The 19,180-nt window shown below is 43.9% G+C and overlaps 1 protein-coding gene across 1 annotated transcript in view; it reads right to left on the bottom strand.

Moving 5' to 3' along the window:
* The window catches only part of LOC115146280 (TOG array regulator of axonemal microtubules protein 1-like), a 34,081-nt gene that overhangs the window by 11,171 nt on the left and 3,730 nt on the right, over positions 1-19,180 (bottom strand). Inside the window, exons 2-13 of the mRNA XM_029688270.2 lie at positions 14,971-15,037; positions 9,960-10,085; positions 9,636-9,875; positions 9,239-9,540; positions 8,649-8,878; positions 8,334-8,434; positions 8,064-8,234; positions 3,235-3,300; positions 2,661-2,830; positions 2,330-2,507; positions 1,917-2,138; positions 1,291-1,414 (exon numbers count right to left, since the gene is read on the bottom strand). Coding sequence (XP_029544130.1) covers positions 1,291-1,414; positions 1,917-2,138; positions 2,330-2,507; positions 2,661-2,830; positions 3,235-3,300; positions 8,064-8,234; positions 8,334-8,434; positions 8,649-8,878; positions 9,239-9,540; positions 9,636-9,875; positions 9,960-10,085; positions 14,971-15,037 — 1,997 coding nt within the window. The remainder of the gene's footprint in view (positions 1-1,290; positions 1,415-1,916; positions 2,139-2,329; positions 2,508-2,660; positions 2,831-3,234; positions 3,301-8,063; positions 8,235-8,333; positions 8,435-8,648; positions 8,879-9,238; positions 9,541-9,635; positions 9,876-9,959; positions 10,086-14,970; positions 15,038-19,180) is intronic.

The raw sequence follows: 19,180 nt of genomic DNA, 5'->3' as shown, positions 1-19,180 counted from the left end.
TCAAATTCCTGTCCTGCTAGAGCTACCCCGGTCAACTGTAAGTGCTGTTATTGTGATGTGGAAACGTCTAGGAGCAACAACGGCTCAGCAGCGAAGTGGTAGGCCACACCATTTTACAGAATGGGACAGCCGAGTGCTGAAGCGCATGGCGAGTAAAAATCGTATGACCTCGGTTCCAACAGTTATTAACGAGTTCCAAACGCCTCTAGAAGCAAAGTCAGCACAATAATTGTTTGTCGGGATCTTCATGAAATGGGTTTCCATGGCCGAGCAGATGCAAACAAGACTAAGATCACCAACGTGCAATTGCCAAGTGTTGGCAAAAGGGGTGTAAAGCCCGCCGCCATTGTACTGCAGTAGAGGAAACGCATTCTCTGGAGTGATGAATCACGCTTCACCATCTGGCAGTCTAACGGACGATTCTGGGTTTGGCGGATGCCAGGAGCATGCTACCTGCCCCAATGCATAGTGCCAACTGTAAAGTTTGGTGGAGGAGGAATAATGGTATGGGCCTCTTTTTCATGGTTCGGGCTAGGCCCTTTAGTTCCAGTGAAGGGAAATGTTAACGCTACAGCATACAATGACATACTAGACGATTCTGTGCTTCCAACTTTGTGGCAACAGTTTGGGGAAGTCCCTTTGCTGTTTCAGCATGACAATGCCCCTGTGCACAAAGCGAGGTCCATACAGAAATGGTTTCTTGAGATCAGTGTTGAAGTACTTGACTGGTCTGCACAGAGCCCTGACCTCAACCCCATCGAACACCTTTGGGGTGAATTGGACTGCCGACAACGAGCCAGGTCTAATCACCCAACATCATTGCCTGACCTCAGTAATGCTCTTGTGGCTGAATGGAAGCAAGTCCCCGCAACAATGTTCCAACATCTAGTGGAAAGCCTTCCAGAATACTGGAGGCTGTTACGAGGCCCATGATTTTGGAATGAGATGTTCAATGAGCAGGTGTCCATATACTTTTGGTTGCGTAGTGTATTTATTTACAAAAAATAGGGTTTCAGAAAATTCAGAATCGCAGCCATGCCGCTCTGTTGTTGGGGTATGCCTACACCATTCCAACACAGAAAAGCTGTTTTTTAAACACCCTGAATTACAATTAATGTGAAGAAAAATTATTTGACTCATTGTAATGAATTATTAGCCACATTTCATAGACATCCGGAAACACTGGACAGTTACTTTAAATGCGGGAGGTGGGGTTCAGTTGGACCCCAGGAAGATTTGCAGTTGATAAAGCGTCAGCTAATAGGGATCCAAATGAAGAATAAAGCTCACCAGTCGTCTGAGTTGAGGAGTTTGAAGCTCTGTGTCAGTGCTAGCTCAGGTTTGGAGAAGGGCCGTAGTTCAGGCTGCTCTGTCAGGTCTCTCTTCTGGCTGGGAATGCCTGGGGACATCTCATCTGGAGGACAACCATATCATTAAATACAACACTATAATAACGTATCTCTATGGCCACAACAACACTCAGCAGATTGTTACATTACACCTCTATTGGTACATTACAGTTGTATCAGTCATTGGCTAAATGAAGCAGCGTGCGTGGGAGGATATGTATTAATAGAATGTGTGAAAACAAAGCATTGCACTCCATTATCTACATCTCATTTACCATTGCTAAGCTCTGCTACTGTTGGGGGGCTCTGAGGGGCTAATTAGTAGAGTACTAAAACACTTTTGAGTCAGGCTATACCTAAATGCCTGAGTGAGATATGATGTGTTGACTTATTAATCTATTCACCATGTTAAAAAAACATCATTAAGTTGCTCAAATTAATGAGAGAAATCACAGGACAAACAGTTCTGTATTGAACGCTATAATGAAAAACAGTGTAGTGCTTTAGCTGCTATAACCCTATAACTGCAAAGATATTACATGATGACTGCCATAATGTTACACTGACCTGAGCTGTGTGAGAGAGACAGCCGTGTTCTGCTGAGACTGGGAGCCCTCCTCAGGCGGGGCAGGGTGCTCCCGGGGTTGGCAGGGACCGTGGGGGGGCTGGGCTGGTGGGGGGGACTGAAACATTTAATAGGGCTCTGGGATCCCTGGGGGCTGGTGGGTGACTCGTCTTGGAGAGAGTCAGCCTTGGTGGACATCACCATGCTACCATTCAAATGAAAGTCTGTTAGGGAAGAAAAAACATTTTAGAGATGAGCCACAAGCCCACGCAGGAAGACATCCTACTGTCAGAGTAGAATTACCCAAATTATTGCAACATAACAAAAGCCAGTTTATTTAGATTCTAGTGCATGAAGTGAAAGCTTGTACTAGGGTAAAGGATAGTCTTGGAGGGTTAAGGAAGAAATATTGCACCGTTGGAAATGGCTGCTGTATCCTCTGTAGCCACGTCATTTTGCACCTGTCTGAGGCGCAGACGCATCCTGTCAGCTCTCTGGCGATCCCCCAGGGCAACCTGGCCCTCCTGCTGCTCCAATCGGTGCTGCCGCATCTTGTCCCGAGCAAACCTTGTCATTCTCACCTTCTCCTTATCCTGCACACAAACACACAACCCCCAGTTACACACATTCCACAGACGGATAGCAGTGGTAGAGGGCAATTTTTTTTCAAGCTGCAAAGCCTGATGGGAAATGTAGTATCAAAGAGGTTGTTGGTGGTGTATGTACAGTATGGTGGACCTGCTCACCCTGGCCACCTCTGAGGCTGGGATGTCATCGGGGTCCAGATGGTTGCCGGGGACTGCATGGCCATAGATGCCAGCTGGGGGATCACTGGGCAGCCTGGTCATGCAGTCGCCCTGCTCCATCGACATGGCAACCCCTGGACGGCTGGACAGAACCACCGAGCCAAACACTCCTGCAGAGGGGGGAGGTGAGGAAAATTCAAGAGTGCTTAAGCTAATTTTCATTGACACCATTATTCAGCAAAGCTGAAACTTTAAGCAGCACAGTGTATTCACATAGCTAGAAAATACTGTAAGCAGTGATGACTTCCAAAATATGGCATGCTCTGTCCTTTGCATGTCTTAGCATATGTTTATCTGCCAACAGTAAGTATATTGCCAACCACAAGAGTTATTCCAAACAATTCTTTAAACTTGGCCCTGATACTGTGTGGCCCCAGGCAGGGCCTTGTGTACTGTGAGACTTGGCGATCTGTTGTTAAACACAGTCCTGAACCAGAACATCACGACCTCAGAACACAATATTGGATATCTGAACAATGGCACAGAGTCGTAAATAAGACGGATGTGGCCTGACCTCTGCCAACCACACCTTCAGGCATGTCAGTGGCTGGTGAGTTCCTGTTGCTGTAGCTCTGGGAACCTGAGGAACAGATAATGGAGAAACACATATACTGAACAAAAATATAAACTCAACATGCAACAATTTCAAATGTTTTACTGAGCTACAGTTCATATAAGGAAATTAGTCAGTTGAGATAAATCCAGTAGCCCCTAATTTATGGATTTCACATGACTGGGAATACAGACGTGCATTGGTTGGTCAGATAATTTAAAAAAATGTAGGGGCGTGGATCAGAAAATAAGTTAGTATCTGATGGGACCACCATTTGCCTTATACAGCACGACACATCTCCTTCCCATAGAGTTGATCAGGCTGTTGATTGTGGCTTGTGGAATGTTTAGGGTTGCACATGTTGGGGAATATTCAGAAGTGGAAACTTTCCTTGGGAATTAACGGGAATATATGGGAATTAATGGAAATTGATATTACAGTTTTTCTCAATTGCTAAAACACTAAAACCCATTGGCTGAACAAAGTTATCAGTTGCCTGGACTCATTTAGCTAATTATGCAGTCTGTTGTCAATACCTTAAACCATTTCACATGATAAAACACAATTTGCAGATCTCACTTAGACTTTTCAGCAAAACTCTAAACACATTCTCATTCTCAAAACACATTCTGCACTCCAATGCACATGTCATCCATACTGGTAAACACAAGTGGCAACAATCAAATACAAATAGAGAACATATGTCATTGATTGAACACAACCACTCAAAATTGATTTAACCTGTTTCAAATGATGCGACACAAACAATATAAGCCAGTTCAGAGAGCAAACAGGTTGTTGAAGGTAGGAAGGAGAAAGTCTGAGAATGGATACTGTAGTACAGTGCATTGTAGGCTGTATACTGTACAATGGATGAATTGTATGGCACTGAACATTGTGCTTTCCATTTATTAACAGTACTGACTGCTCAATAGATTTTGACTGGTTGTAGGTTCATATCAACAAAGAACAAGAATTACAGTATCACAGAGACAAAGGACAAGTTTGTGAGATGCAGGGTGCAGTACTGTAAAAATAGGGGTACAAGGAGGAGGAAGAACAGAAAACAAAATTGCAAAGAGCAAAGCAGAGTAGTAATTTCTGATCAATTTCGAGCTACTATGATAGAACATGTTTTCGTTCATGAAAGGACAATGACAGAAAAATATGAATATTTTGGGGGTTTAAAAATGTACTTCTCCCTGAGAATTGTATGTTTTGAACAATGTGTTTTCTATTTTTCGGTGTATTGTATACTGACTGCTTGAGAGTGTATATCATTTTGATCACTTTGTTTATGATTTGAGAGCAGTGTTTGATTTTGAACACAGGTAAAACTGTTTTGAGGCAAATGTTTCATTTTGCAAGAGGAGTCAGAGATAAGGTAAATAGTGCTCTAAGATGAGGTTTGGTGTTTACTGTTTTCAGAAAATGGAGCAATGTTTCAGTAATTGTGTTTTAGCAATTGAGAAAAACTGTAATACCATTTAAATGTAGATGTTTTTTGCATTGGATAGATTTACCATATCATATGGAAACAGAAACAAACATTTAACCTTATCATAAGTAGACATAATTGCAAATGACTAAATCCTTCCAATATAAATTAAAAAATATATTTAGTTACGAATTGAACTTTAATTAAATGAGTTGACACTTCACATGGGATGATTTCACTGAGCAACAAAATAAAGAGAATATTGAATGATCCCCAATGATCCATCACATCTCCCAAAAACATTTTCAACATATAGAAACTAAAGCTTTGGTTGTCTTCCTCTCGGGTTTCATGTCTTCTCCCTGGACCTCCTCAATGTCCACCTCTTGAACATCAGACTCTGAGGCCTCATCTTCACTGTCACTTTCCAACCTTGTTGAGGATGTCTCGTTGTCAGGCTCAAAAAGCCTCAAATTTGCCCGGATGGCCACCAATTTTTGAACCCTTGTATTTGTCAGCCTCTTGCATGCTTTGGTGTGTGTTCCCAAACAATGATCAGTTGCACTCTGAGGTGGCTGAAGTTGGTGGGATTTAGAGGATGATGGAGGCAACAGGGGAAAGAGCCTCAGATCCAAGTCCCTTCCACCAGGTGGCTGATGAGATATGTTGGCACGACTGCCATATTGCATCTCCATTCCAAAGCCCTTGTTTGGAAGTGTACTTCGCCAGACTACCAAGAACCCTTCTCTCATCCAGGCCAAGGTGGTGAGACATGGTAGTGATGACACCATAGGCTGTGTTGATCTCTGCACCAGACAGGATGCTCTTTCCAGCATACTTGGGGTCCAACATGTATGCTGCGGCGTGCATGGCCTTCAGACAGAAGTCTTCAAGCTTTTTGATGTATTTCAGAACTGCAGTTTCCTCTCTTCTTGAAGCAACAGTGAAGTGGGTAGGGCAGTACAGATTTCTTCACTTGTATCTGCAAGCAGAGTCTGAACATCAGACAGGATGAAATTGTCTCCCTCAATCCGTGCAATGGCTACTGCTATAGGTTTCAGGCTGCTTACCACTCTCTCCCAAAATACATCATCCAAGAGAATCCTCTTGATGTGGCTGGCCATATCGGCAGACTGTGTTATGGCCATTGCTTGGAGAGACTCCTTCCCCTCCAGGAGACTGTCAAACATGATGACAACACCATCCAAAGGGGTGAAGCTTCAATGTGGTGCTCTTATTCTTCTCACTTTGCTTGGTGAGGTAGATTGCTGCTATAACTCGATGACCCTTCACATACCTAACCATTTCCTTGCCTCTCTTGTAGAGTGTATCCATTGTTTTCAGTGTCATGATGTCCTTGAGGAGCAGATTCAATGCCTGAGCAGCACAGACAATGGATGTGATATGAGGATAGGACTCCTCCACTTTAGACCAAGCAGCCTTCATGTTTTCAGTATTGTCCGTCACCAGTGCAAATATCTTCTGTGGTCCAAGGTCATTGATGACTGCCTTCAGCTCATCTGCAATGTAGAGACTAGTGTCTCTGTTGTCCCTTGTGTCTGTGCTCTTGTAGAATACTGGTTGAAGGGTGGAGATGATGTAGTTAATTATTCCTTGCCCACGAACATTCGACCACCCATCAGAGATGATTGCAATACAGTCTGCTTTCTCTATGATTTTCTTGACCTTCACTCTGTTGAGGACCATGAGCTGTTGCTATCGATAAGGTGTCTGATTCATAATTTTCACCTTGAATAGAAGTAGAGGGACTTCTGTCAGAGGTTTGTTGTTGTGAGCACTGAGGGAACTTTATGCACTTGGCCATATGATTCTGCATCTTTGTTGCATTCTTCACATATGATTTGGCACAGTATCTGTGAATGTACACAGTTTTTTCTTCTACATTAGCTGCAGTGAAATGTCTCCACACATTAGATAGTGCCCGTGGCATTTTCCTCTAAAGATTAGAAAAAAACGAGTACAAAAAAATAAAAATTCCAGGGCTTAACTTCCGATGAAAAATTCAGGAAATTTACTGGAAAGTTTCCGACCCATTGCAACCATAGGAATGTTGTCCCACTCCTCTTCACTGGCTGTGCGAAGTTGATATTGGTGGGAACTGGAACACGCTGTCGCACACGTCAATCCAGAGCACCCCAAACGTGCTTAATGGGTGACATATCTAATGAGTATGCAGGCCATGGAAGAACTGGGACATTTTCAGCTTCCAGGAATTGTGTACAGATTCTTGCGAAATGGGGCCATGCATTATCATGCTGAAACATGAGCTGAATGGCACGACAATGGGCCTCTGGATCTCGTCACAGTATCTCTCTGCATTCAAATTGCCATCAATAAAATGCAGTTGTGTTCATTGTCCGTACCTTATGCTTGCCTATACCATAACCCCTCCGCCACCATGGGGCACTCTGTTCACAACGTTGACATCAGCAAACCGCTCGCCCACACGACACCATACATGCTGTCTGCCATCTGACTGGTACAGATGAAATATGAAACTGGGATTCATCTCTGAAGAACACTTCTCCGGCGTTATTTTCCCACTGAAGTTGGGTACCCCCGGAAATTGCAGTCAGGCCAAGACCCTGGTGAGGACGGTAAGTACACAGATGAGAGTCCCTGAGACAGTTACTGACAGTTTGTGCAGACATTCTTCAGTTGTGCAAACCCACAGTTTCATCAGCTATCCGGGTGGCTGGTCTCAGACGATCCCGCAGGTGAAGAAGCCAGATGTGGAGGTACTGCGCTAGCGTGGTTACATGTGGTCTGCAGTTGGGAGGCCGGTTGGACGTACTGCAGAATTCTCTAAAACGACATAGGAGGTGGCTTGTGGTAGAGAAAATAACATTACTTTCTCTGGCAACAGCTCTGGTGGACATTCCTGCAGTCTGCATGTTAATTGTATACTCTCTCAAAACTTGAGACGTCTATGGCATTGTGTTGTGTGACAAAACTGCACATTTTAGAGTGGCCTTTTATTGTCCCCAGCACAAGGTGCACCTGTGTAATGATCGTGTTGTTTAATCAGCTTCTTGATATGCCACACCTGTCAGGTTGATGGATTATATTGGCAAAGGAGAAATGCTTACTAACAGGGATGTAAACAAATGTATGCACAAAATGTTAGAGAAATAAGCTTTTTGTGCGTATGGAAACTTTCTGGGATCTTTTATTTCAGCTCATGAAACATGGGACCAACACTTTACATGTTCTGTTTATATTTTTGTTCAGTGTAGTACGGGACAAACAACATATTGCAAACATAATGAAAATACACTGTTTTTAGACAGCGATATGCCTCAATGGAGCAGACCTCTTTGCAGTGACTGACCTTTGGCAGGCCTCAGGGCTCTGATTGGCTCACGGCAGGCTAGTCTACTTGGGGGTGGAGAGTATTCTGTAGTCCTGTCCTCTTCCTCAGGTTCCATTGGTCCGTTCGAGTAGGTGACTCTTTGACCAACCACACTCACTTCAGGTATGATTTTATCTCTGAGTGGAAAGCCTGGTGGAGAAAACACAGAAACACCATTAGAGCTAAATAGAAACAACGACTCAGCCAGTAATAAGAGAGATCCTTTTACATGTTAAATCCTCACTGTACCTTGAAGAGCACTGAAGTCCATGGAGACGGAAGATCTCAGCTTAGCAGAAGGCACTCTAGCAATGTGAGGCTTTGTTGAAGAGGAGGCAGAATTCCCAGGGCTTTTGAAAGAGGTCAGAGGTGAGTCATCAGGAGGGATATCAGATCCATCATTCCTCGGGTGTGTGTACTTGAAAGTGGGACCATCATAGCATGGCCCCTTTGCCCACCATAATTCTTGAAACAGGATCTCATTTGGTTCAACCTAGTTGAATCAAATGGTTCAACTTAGTCTACTGGTTGTCTACGTAGGTCTAAGAATCTTGTGGAATGTACCTGGTTTTGGTGCCATTGAGGGTGGTGTTTGGGGGTGAGTAGAGGCTGGAGAGGCCGCTCTCGCTAGCTGGGCTGGTGACGGTGGGGGAGTTGTGAGAGGGGGAGTCCAGAGCCAGCTCCAGTTTCATCGCTGAGTCTGGGCTATCTGGGTCAGGGTCTGAGCCACTCAGACTCACCTTGGCCTTCTTCTTAGCTGCGCTGCAGCGCAGAGAGCGCAGGGAGTTCAACATCTATAAACAACAACACATTAGCTCATCAGTAACCTGAGAGCAAGGCAAGAGGGTGCTGTGCATACAGATAATATTTTATGCATGGGTGTTATATCCATGACAATTTAGATGTCAAGTACTATTTCCCCAGCACTAACATTACATCAAGGATACTTAGTCCCAAATATGACCCATTTCACCACCACTGCAGTAATGAAGGGGAAACATTATCCACATTGCATATTCCTGCACTGAGTTATTCTGAGTACAGATATGAATAAAACCCTGATGGCAAGATGGTAGCTTTAAGACAGTGTCCTAGCTAAATCCATCTGGAGACTTCACTAAGCAGAACCTTGTGTGTAAAACATTGATCCTGACCTCCTGCCGGTCCAAGGGGTCCTCTTCCTGGTCTTGGTCCTGCAGGCTGAGGTGATCCAGGTCTAGGCGAAGGTCCCTCTCAGACAGGTGGTCCTGCAGGCTGGATGGAGATGGAGCTAGAGGACTAGACCACTGGCCATTCTGAGACAAGCCCCGCTCTGGCAGGAGAAGGCCTGGGGATGGGGAGATAGGCAGCCCGGTCCGCGTCCTGCTCAGAGCCTGTCGGAAAGACGAGGCAGATGAGGAGCTCACTAGAGAAGCACGGTGAGGCCGTGGAGAACACCTGCTGGATGAGAAGTCACCTGTGGGGACAAAGAAAGCACTCAACAACATGCCTCAAATAAATTACATGCCTATCAAGATCTACCCAATATGCAGAAGACACCACCCCCCATACTTGATATGTCTTTCCAGGGGCTGGGGTCTCGTCTTTGAGGGCTGCTCTCTCTCTTGTTGGGCCAAGTGTTGGACATTGACAGTGAGTCAGCGCGGCGGTGGGACAGTGCTGGGGTCAGCAGGCCCCCGGGGAGTGTAGCCAGAGGGTAGGAGGGCAGTAGGAAGGTGCCCTGGGCCGAGGGGTTGGATAAGGTGTGCTCAAAGCCGGAGGTCCCAGAGAGGAGACGAGCCTTGTGTACCACTGCAACACAAAGATCCTTCAGTTACCTTTCAATGAAACTGTTCTGTAGAAGGCAGAGACTGAGCAGAGTAAAGACTTCCTCACCTCCCTCTGTGTCAGAGAAGTTGGTAGATTTAAAGATGTCAGGGTCTAAGTCAAGGCTCCCACTCCTTCTCATGCGTCCAGGGGATTCCCTCCTAGAGGACAGGGTTTTATGGGGCTCTGCAGAACCTAGAGGACAACAAATCAGCTATTACTGTAGTGTACCTCAACCATCCTATATTGTCTATCAATACAATACGATGACTGGTTGCTACAGCAACTCATGTTAAGTTTCAAAGTGATATGGTCAATGGAGTCCTCTTCATTGAGGCCAAGCTAAAGCTAGGGTCAGGCTGGCTTGTGAGCCCAGTTCCTGGCATGGGGAATGTAATCGGATCCTAGTTTGTTTCACTTGATAAATTATTCTGTCTAGGTTTAATACCTTTAGCTAAGCCAAAGCTTAGTTAAAACATCCATTGACAAACCCATTCGTTCAGTAATGTTTGAAAACAGACTTTATGAGAGAGCAGCGAAGGGGGACATTTGTTCGGACACTGTTTGTTTATACTGTGCAGTAAAAGTTGTTGGCGTGTTCTGTAGCCTGCTTTAAAAATAGCCAAGTCCAGTCTTGCCTGCAAGCACAGGCTAATCTTGTAAACAGTGGCTACGTAGAGGGTCACAAACACTCCCAACCCCAAAACACATAACTAACTCACACAAGTTTTACTTTTGTATTTCACTGCATGCTTTACTAGCAAAAAACATAAAGCAGAAATATTGTATTATAATTTTACATTATTTGTAGGCTACTTTAGCAAAGTCTTGTACAATATTTTGGACTCAAATTCCCAATGCACCCGATTCAATAGTATTCACTAGTATACATTCAGCATTGTGTTAGATTACATACTGTAGGTATACAGTACGGATGGGCAATACAGTACCAGTCAAAAGTTTGGACACACCTACGCATTCCAGGGTTTTTCTTTATTTGTACTATTTTCTACATTGTAGAACAATAGTGAAGACATCAACACTAAACTCAGCAAAAAAAGAAACGTCCTCTCACTGTCAACTGCGTTTAACATGTGTAAATATTTGTATGAACATAACAAGATTCAACAACTGAGGCATAAACTGAACAAGTTCCACAGACATGTGACTAACAGAAATTGAATAATGTGTCCCTGAACAAATGGGGTGAGGGTCAAAATCAAAAGTAACTGTCAGTATCTGGTGTGGCCACCAGCTGAATTAAGTACTGCAGCACATCTCCTCCTCATGGTCTGCACCATATTTGATAGTTCTTGCTGTGAGATGTTACCCCACTCTTCCACCAAGGCACCTGCAAGTTCCCGGACATTTTGGGGGGGAATGGCCCTACCCTCCGATCCAACAGGTCCCAGATGTGCACAATGGGATTGAGATCCGGGCTCTTCGCTGGCCATGGCTGACATGGCCAACACTGACATTCATGTCTTGCAGGAAATCACACACAGAATGAGCAGTATGGCTGGTGGCATTGTCATGCTGGAGGGTCATGTCAGGATGAGCCTGCAGGAAGGGTACCACATGAGGGAGGAGGATGTCTTCCCTGTAACGCACAGCGTTGAGATTGCCTGCAATGACAACAAGCTCAGTCCGATGATGCGGTGACACACCACCCCAGACCATGACGGACCCTCCACCTCCAAATCGATCCCGTTCCAAAGTACAGGCCTCGGTGTAGCGCTCATTCCTTCGATGATAAATGCGAATCTATCACCCCTGGTGAGACAAAACCGCGACTCGTCAATAAAGAGCACTTTTTGACAGTCCTGTCTGGTCCAGCAACGGTGGGTTTGTTCACATAGGCGATGTTGTTGCCGGTGATGTCAGGTGAGGACATGCCTTACAACAGGCCTACAAGCCCTCAGTCCAGCCTCTCTCAGACTATTGTGGACAGTCTGAGCACTGATGGAGGGATTGTGCGTTCCTGGTGTAACTTGGGAAGTTGTTGTTGCCATCCTGTACCTGTCCTGCAGGTGTGATGTTCGGATGTACCGATCCTGTTGTTGTTACACGTGGTCTGCCATTGCGAGGACAATCAGATGTCCGTCCTGTCTCCCTGTAGCGCTGTCTTAGGCGTCTCACAGTACAAACATTGCAATTTATTGCCCTGGACACATCTGCAGTCCTCATGCCCCCTTGCAGCATGTCTAAGGCACATTCACGCAGATGAGCAGGGACCCTGGGCTTCTTTCTTTTGGGGTTTTTCAGTCAGTAGAAAGGCCTCTTTAGTGTCCTAAGTTTTCATAACTGTGACCTTAATTGCCTACTGTCTGTAAGCTGTTAGTGTCTTAACGACCGTTCCACAGGTGCATGTTCATTAATTGTTTATGGTTCATTGAACAAGCAGGGAAACAGTGCTTAAACCCTTTACAATGAAGATCTGTGAAGTTATTTAGATTTTTACGGATTATCTTTGAAAGACAGGGTCCTGAAAAAGGGACATTTATTTTTTTGCTGAGTTTATGAAATAACACATATGGAATCATGTACTAACCAAACGTGAAAACAAATCAAAATATATTTTATATTTGAGATTCCTCAAAGTAGCCACCCTTTGCCTTGATGACAGCTTTGCACACTAATTGCATTTGAGGTTTGGTCCAACAGAATCGGTCATTTAGACACCAAAAGGCATTGAGAGATTATTTTACTGTAATAGAATAGTAGTTAACATTTCCAACGCTACCCTTTTTATGTATAAACTCCTCAAAGTGTGTGCAGAGTAGACGCTACTAAAACAGGAGTATCAGTGAACATTGATTCTGGAAAATGAATGCTCAGTTTGTCACGCGCGGCATTAAGCCAGCATTTTAGCCAGACTGTTATACTGGCTGTCTAGTCCGTTTATAAATGTGCAATAAACATAAAACAATTATACACTGAGTGTACAAAACATTAAGAACACCTTCCTAATATTGAGTTGCGCAGGGATGCTGGCCCATGTTGACTCCAATGCTTCCCACATTTGTGCCAAGTTGGCTTGATGTCCTTTGAGTGGTGGACCACTCTTGATACATACGGGAAACTGTTGACCATTAAAAACACAGCAGCATTGCTAAGGGTTAGGGTTAACATACATAATCTATGTCTCAAAGCTTAAAAAGTATTCTTTAACCTGTCCCCTCCACTTCATCTACACTAATTGGAGTGGATTTAACAAGTGACATCAAAAAGGGATCCTAGCTTTCAGCTGGATTCACCTGGTCAGTCTATGTCACTGAAAGAGCAGGAGTTCATAATGTTTTGTATACTCAGTGTATAAGGAATTGGCAATTCGTTCTCATTCTGAGAAATAAGTCAATTCACTTGATTTCAACATCTGAACAAAGTGGACAAACTAGCATGCTGTTCAAATGGAGTGTGCAAAGCTGTCATCAAGGCAAAGGGTGGCTACTTTAAAGAATCTCAAATATAAAATATATTTAGATTTGTTTAACACTTTTTAGGTTACTACTTGATTCCATATGTGTTATTTCATAGTTTTGATGTCTTCACTATTATTCTACAATGTAGAAAATAGTACAAATAAAGAAAAACCCTTGAATGAGTAGGTGTCCAAACTTTTGACTGGTACTGTATATATCGTGATTTGCCCATAAGCAAAAATAATAATAATTGAGATGATTTTTAGGGCATATCGCCCAGCTCTAGTATACCAGAAGGTACTAAAAGTAGTGGAGGTACTAGTTTCTAAGTCCTATAACAGAACAATACTTATTATGTCCAAATCAACCAACCATACAAACCACATCAGGAGTGTGGCATGCATCTTATTCTCCTATCACTACTCTGCTGCTTCACTATAAGGTATCTTGACGAGAGGTCAAGTTGCACAAAAATACCCTGGCAATTGAATACCTAAGTACTATCGCTAGCATTCCCGCTTCAGATGATACCAAGTTTATGACACAGTATCTGCTGTATAATCTCTATTGGCTTCCCCACCTAGACTGGTCCTTTCCATCCTTTGAGAGCTTTTCTCCTGACCACTGCCTCTGGTTGTCTGACTGGGTCTTTTCAGTGAGCCAAGTCAACCGTGGGCTAGTTGACTGCAATGGGAAGGAAGCCTCCGACAGGGTGGTGGCCGTGATCACAAACCAACTGCGACTGCAAAGTGGAGGGACTCTGATAAATCACTGAAGCTAACTATTGCTTTCATCAACTTTAGTAATTACTGGCTTTCCTACCTAAAAATCAATACCTCATATATTCTCCTTTGTCAACAGAGAACACAAAATGAATGTATTTGATCACACTGTTTTCATAGTGAGAACCAGATCAAGGTTTAGTACTAACTTATTGCATTCTCAACAACTCATTCTCAATGCCAGCCTCCATGCCTCATATTAAGTGTCTATTTATTGAACGCCTACGAACGGCATTGGCGCTAAACAGCAGGAACATGAAGAGGAGTGACTGACTGACTCCCACTGACACATCAACCATGTTTAGAGAAAGCACCACCCCATCACTTCAAGGACACCTCCATATATTGTCACAATACATTACACAACTCTCCATCTACCTATGCATTCTTGTAGAGACATTTTTACACCAGTTCAAGATGGAAAGCACAACAGTGGTTAGGATTTCAAGGGTGAAGCATGCTAATGTCCATACTGGCCTTGCTTGGTACTTGTCTTGTGTACTCAATGTCTTCCCAACAATGGCAGCAAAATATAGGCAATTACGCCATGGAATTGTTAAATACTAGTTTCTGATTGGCTTAAAAGGCGTTCTACTGGGCATTATTTCCCTATAATGTCCAGCAATAACCAACGGCTATGAATTTGTTTAATCCTTGTTGCGCGAGACCTGCATGGCACTCTTCTTTCTACTCAGTCATGTCAGTGCTCTGAATGGCGTGCAATGGTGTGGATCCATTGACTCGGTGTGATAATCCTATTCAAAACTGGTTTAATCTATAACCTGGCTAACTTCAGCACTGACAGCAACTGAACTGCATCTTGTCAGCTTGTGCGGTAGCTCTTGATGCATGCAAGAGACAGAATTGGGCACTTACCAAAACTGGGGACATATGTCTCCGGACTCAGCTTCCGGGTATGGGACAGGCAGTCTTCACTGATGACCTGAGGAGATAAAATCAAGGGGTAACAATGGTGACACTTATCCATCACTGAGAGCTACAATACTGGGTCATGTCAAACATAAACAATTATTTGAAAACATAGAGAGCCTACCATGGATCAAATGTAATTTCATCCATTGGTGTCAACAAAGCATTGTTTAGCTTAAAGTAATTGTGTGCTCTGGGACTGTCAGTGTATAGACACGAGCTCAAATTGGCGTCTGTCTACGTCAATGACATGTACCACTCTTATTAAACTTTTAAAGGTGTTGCCATGGCACATTTGTAAGCCTCACAGTAAAATAGATCTCTGAGGTAAGGAGAGTGATGTGCAGTTTTCACCTCAAACACCAAAGCTTCCCTCAGACAGGGTGTTGAGATCCATCTCACGGCTATCTGATTAAAAGCAACTCACATTGCCTTCAGACGAACCCACTGGGATCTTAATCAACATTAGGGACGTAAGTGGTTGATGTTCCACAGTTGCATCGGGCCCTATGATCTTCACATGCATTGCGAATTAAGTTGCAAACCCTCTCTGAATACAAGTGTGTTGTGTGGCAAAGATGTTGCTGGGAGATGGGGACTACTGTAAACACAAGGTTTCACTGGAAGGCTCCAAAATGACATTGAGGCACAGAGCAAACAAAACGCCTCTGAACAAGTAGCTCTAGTTTTCAACTATTGTGATCAATGAAGGTCATTCTTGCAAATTACAATGCTTTGCCTTTGATAGTACCTGAATGCTCACTGAAACTTGTTGCACAGTGTATACTTTCCAAGACATTTTGGTGGCAAACTGCTCCAAGGGAAGGAGATCATCTGTGAGAGGGGTTTCATTTTCAAAACCATAGAAATTAATAGGTTTAAAAACATCATTCAATCGAGTTGTTTTTTATCTTCCAAGTTCATGGTTCGTTACAACATCAAGACTGCTGAGACAGACATCAGCGATGGTTTCTGCAATCCACATGACATAGTCCCGTGAATGAAGAGATGAATAAAATATGCCAGCCAGCCCCTCCCACCTAGTCTACAGTCAGCGTCGTGTGGGGGGTGAAACCAGACCTTTAGTCTGTTATCCCCACCAGTCTCTGTGACAGTGCTGGGATTTCTCCCCCGCAGATCTTCATCCGAGTGCATTGCCTATACTTTTGTTGCATCTTTGCGACTATTCAGTAGTCTAAGTAGGCTACTCTCTATTATGCGAAACAGGGAAGATGGCCAGTGTTTCTCACTACGAACCTATGCCACTGTCTGACACTGACAGCAGGGTGTTTCAGTATCTGAGAGAATGAAACGTGCAGATTAGCAAATTGACTTCTGTCGTAACCGGCCGCGACCGGGAGGTCCATGGGGCGACGCACAATTGGCCTAGCGTCGTCCGGGTTAGGGAGGGTTTGGCTGGTAGGGATATCCTTGTCTCATCGCGCACCAGCAGCCCCTGTGGCGGGCCGGGCGCAGTGCACGCTAACCAAGGTTACCAGGTGTACAGTGTTTCCTCCGACACATTGGTGCGGCTGGCTTCCGGGTTGGATGCGCGCTGTGTTAAGAAGCAGTGCGGCTTGGTTGGGTTGTGTATCGGAGGATGCATGACTTTCAACCTTCGTCTCTCCCGAGCCCGTACGGGAGTTGTAGCGATGAGACAAGATAGTCGCTACTAACAATTGGATACCACAAAATTGGGGAGAAAAATGGGGTAAAATGTAAAAAAAAGAAGAAAAAAAAGACCTGTGCACATTTGTTCATATTCTTTACTAGTTATTAGTTATTAGCCCAGTTATCGCTCATTTCTAGTCAACAATGGGTGAGTGGTTGCTTCCTATAAGAGCTCAAAATGTGTGCATTTTAAAATAGTTTTCTTAATGCCTTAAAGGAGCCGTGTTGTATTTTGAGACGGTTTTGAATAAGCGAAGTAGCCAATAGGCAGAGGGTAGCATAATTGGTCTGTTTCTCTAATAATGATATGGGAATAATAATACATTTTATTTTGTAAAGTGGTTTCTTACATCAAACAACATTTTCAGTCACGTACTTGTATGAAGGACAAGTGGATAAACAGGTTAATGTCAAGCCCTGTATGTTTTTCCAAAAGTCTTATGGAATGTAGGGCTACATTGAACACCACACATTTGCTGCTACTGACAGAACAGCTATTTCCATTTTAAAATATTATGGGATGCATTTTTCTCCATTGTTTTTAATGGTAGGCCACTCTGGTAGGCCTACATTATGATCAAATAGCCACAGAAGCCTACTTGGCCACTGTTAAAACTGTAACTTAAAGTGGGTACAGCCTCAGTGTTCACAGTGAACGCGCCCCGGTAGTTGCACAGAATTTTCACAATGTTCTAGTTTGTGCTCAGCAGACCTGACATTTGCTCAGTGCCGGAATTTTCTTTGAGGGAACATTGCTCGCAATAACATCTACTAAATACAGTGGGGAGAACAAGCATTTGATACACTGCCGATTTTGCAGGTTTTCCTACTTACAAAGCATGTAGAGGTCTGTAATTTTTATCATAGGTACACTTCAACTGTGAGAGACGGAATCTAAAACAAAATACCAGACAATCACATTGTATGATTTTTAAGTAATTAATTTGCATTTTATTGCATGACATAAGTATTTGATCACCTACCAACCAGTAGGAATTCCGGCTCTCACAGACCTGTTCGTTTTTCTTTAAGGAGCCCTCCTGTTCTCCACTCATTACCTGTATTAACTGCACCTGTTTGAACTCGTTACCTGTATAAAAGACACCTGTCAATCACACTCAATCAAACAGACTCCAACCTCTCCACAATGGCCAAGACCAGAGAGCTGTGTAAGGACATCAGGGTTAAAATTGTAGACCTGCACAAGGCTGGGATGGGCTACAGGACAATAGGCAAGCAGCTTGGTGAGAAGGCAACAACTGTTGGCGCAATTATTAGAAAATGGAAGAAGTTCAAGATGACAGTCAATCACCCTCAGTCTGGGGCTACATGCAAGATCTCACCTCGTGGGGCATCAATGATCATGAGGAAGGTGAGGGATCAGCCCAGAACTACACGGCAGGACATGGTCAATGACCTGAAGAGAGCTGGAACCACATTCTCAAAGAAAACCATTAGTAACACACTACGCCGTCATGGATTAAAATCCTGCAGCGCACGCAAGGTCCCCCTGCTTAAGCCAGCGCATGTCCAGGCCCGTCTGAAGTTTTCCAATGACCATCTGGATGATCCAGAGGAGGAATGGGAGAAGGTCATGTGGTCTGATGAGACAAAAATAGAGCTTTTTGGTCTAAACTCCACTCGCCGTGTTTGGAAGAAGAAGAAGGATGAGTACAACCCCAATAACACCATCCCAACTGTGAAGCATGGAGGTGGAAACATCATTCTTTGGGGATGATTTTCTGCAAAGGGGACAGGACGACTGCACCATATTGAGGGGAGGATGGATGGGGCCATGTATCGTGAGATCTTGGCCAACAACCTCATTCCCTCAGTAAGAGCATTGAAGATGGGTCATGGCTGGGTCTTCCAGCATGACAACGACCCGAAACACACAGCCAGGGCAACTAAGGAGTGGCTCCGTAAGAAGCATCTCAAGGTCCTGGAGTGGCCTAGCCAGTCTCCAGACTGAACCCAATAGAAAACCTTTGGAGGAAGCTGAAAGTCCGTATTGCCCAGCGACAGCCCCGAAACCTGAAGGATCTGGAGAAGGTCTGTATGGAGGAGTGGGCCAAAATCCCTGCTGCAGTGTGTGCAAACCTGATCAAGAACTACAGGAAACATATGATCTCTGTAATTGCAAACAAAGGTTTCTGTACCAAATATTAAGTTCTGCTTTTCTGATGTATCAAATAATTGTCATGCAATGAAATGCAAATTAATTACTTAAAAGTCATACAATGTGATTTTTCTGGATTTTTGTTTTAGATTCCATCTCTCACAGTTGAAGTGTACCTATGATAAAAACATGCTTTGTAAGTAGGAAAATCGGCAAAATCGGCAGTGCATCAAATACTTGTTCTCCCCACTGTATGTGTATGCGATCAATAATATTATTTGATTTTCCCTGACTGACCACAACTTGAAATGCCTGAGAATGCATCTCTGAAATGACAAACAAATGAATGTTCAATGTCACATCAGG

Source organism: Oncorhynchus nerka, linkage group LG18 (genome assembly GCF_034236695.1).
Source record: "Oncorhynchus nerka isolate Pitt River linkage group LG18, Oner_Uvic_2.0, whole genome shotgun sequence".
NCBI lineage: Eukaryota > Metazoa > Chordata > Actinopteri > Salmoniformes > Salmonidae > Oncorhynchus > Oncorhynchus nerka.
The sequence above is the reverse complement of the archived record's forward strand: the minus strand, read 5'-3'. Positions and strand labels throughout refer to the sequence as shown.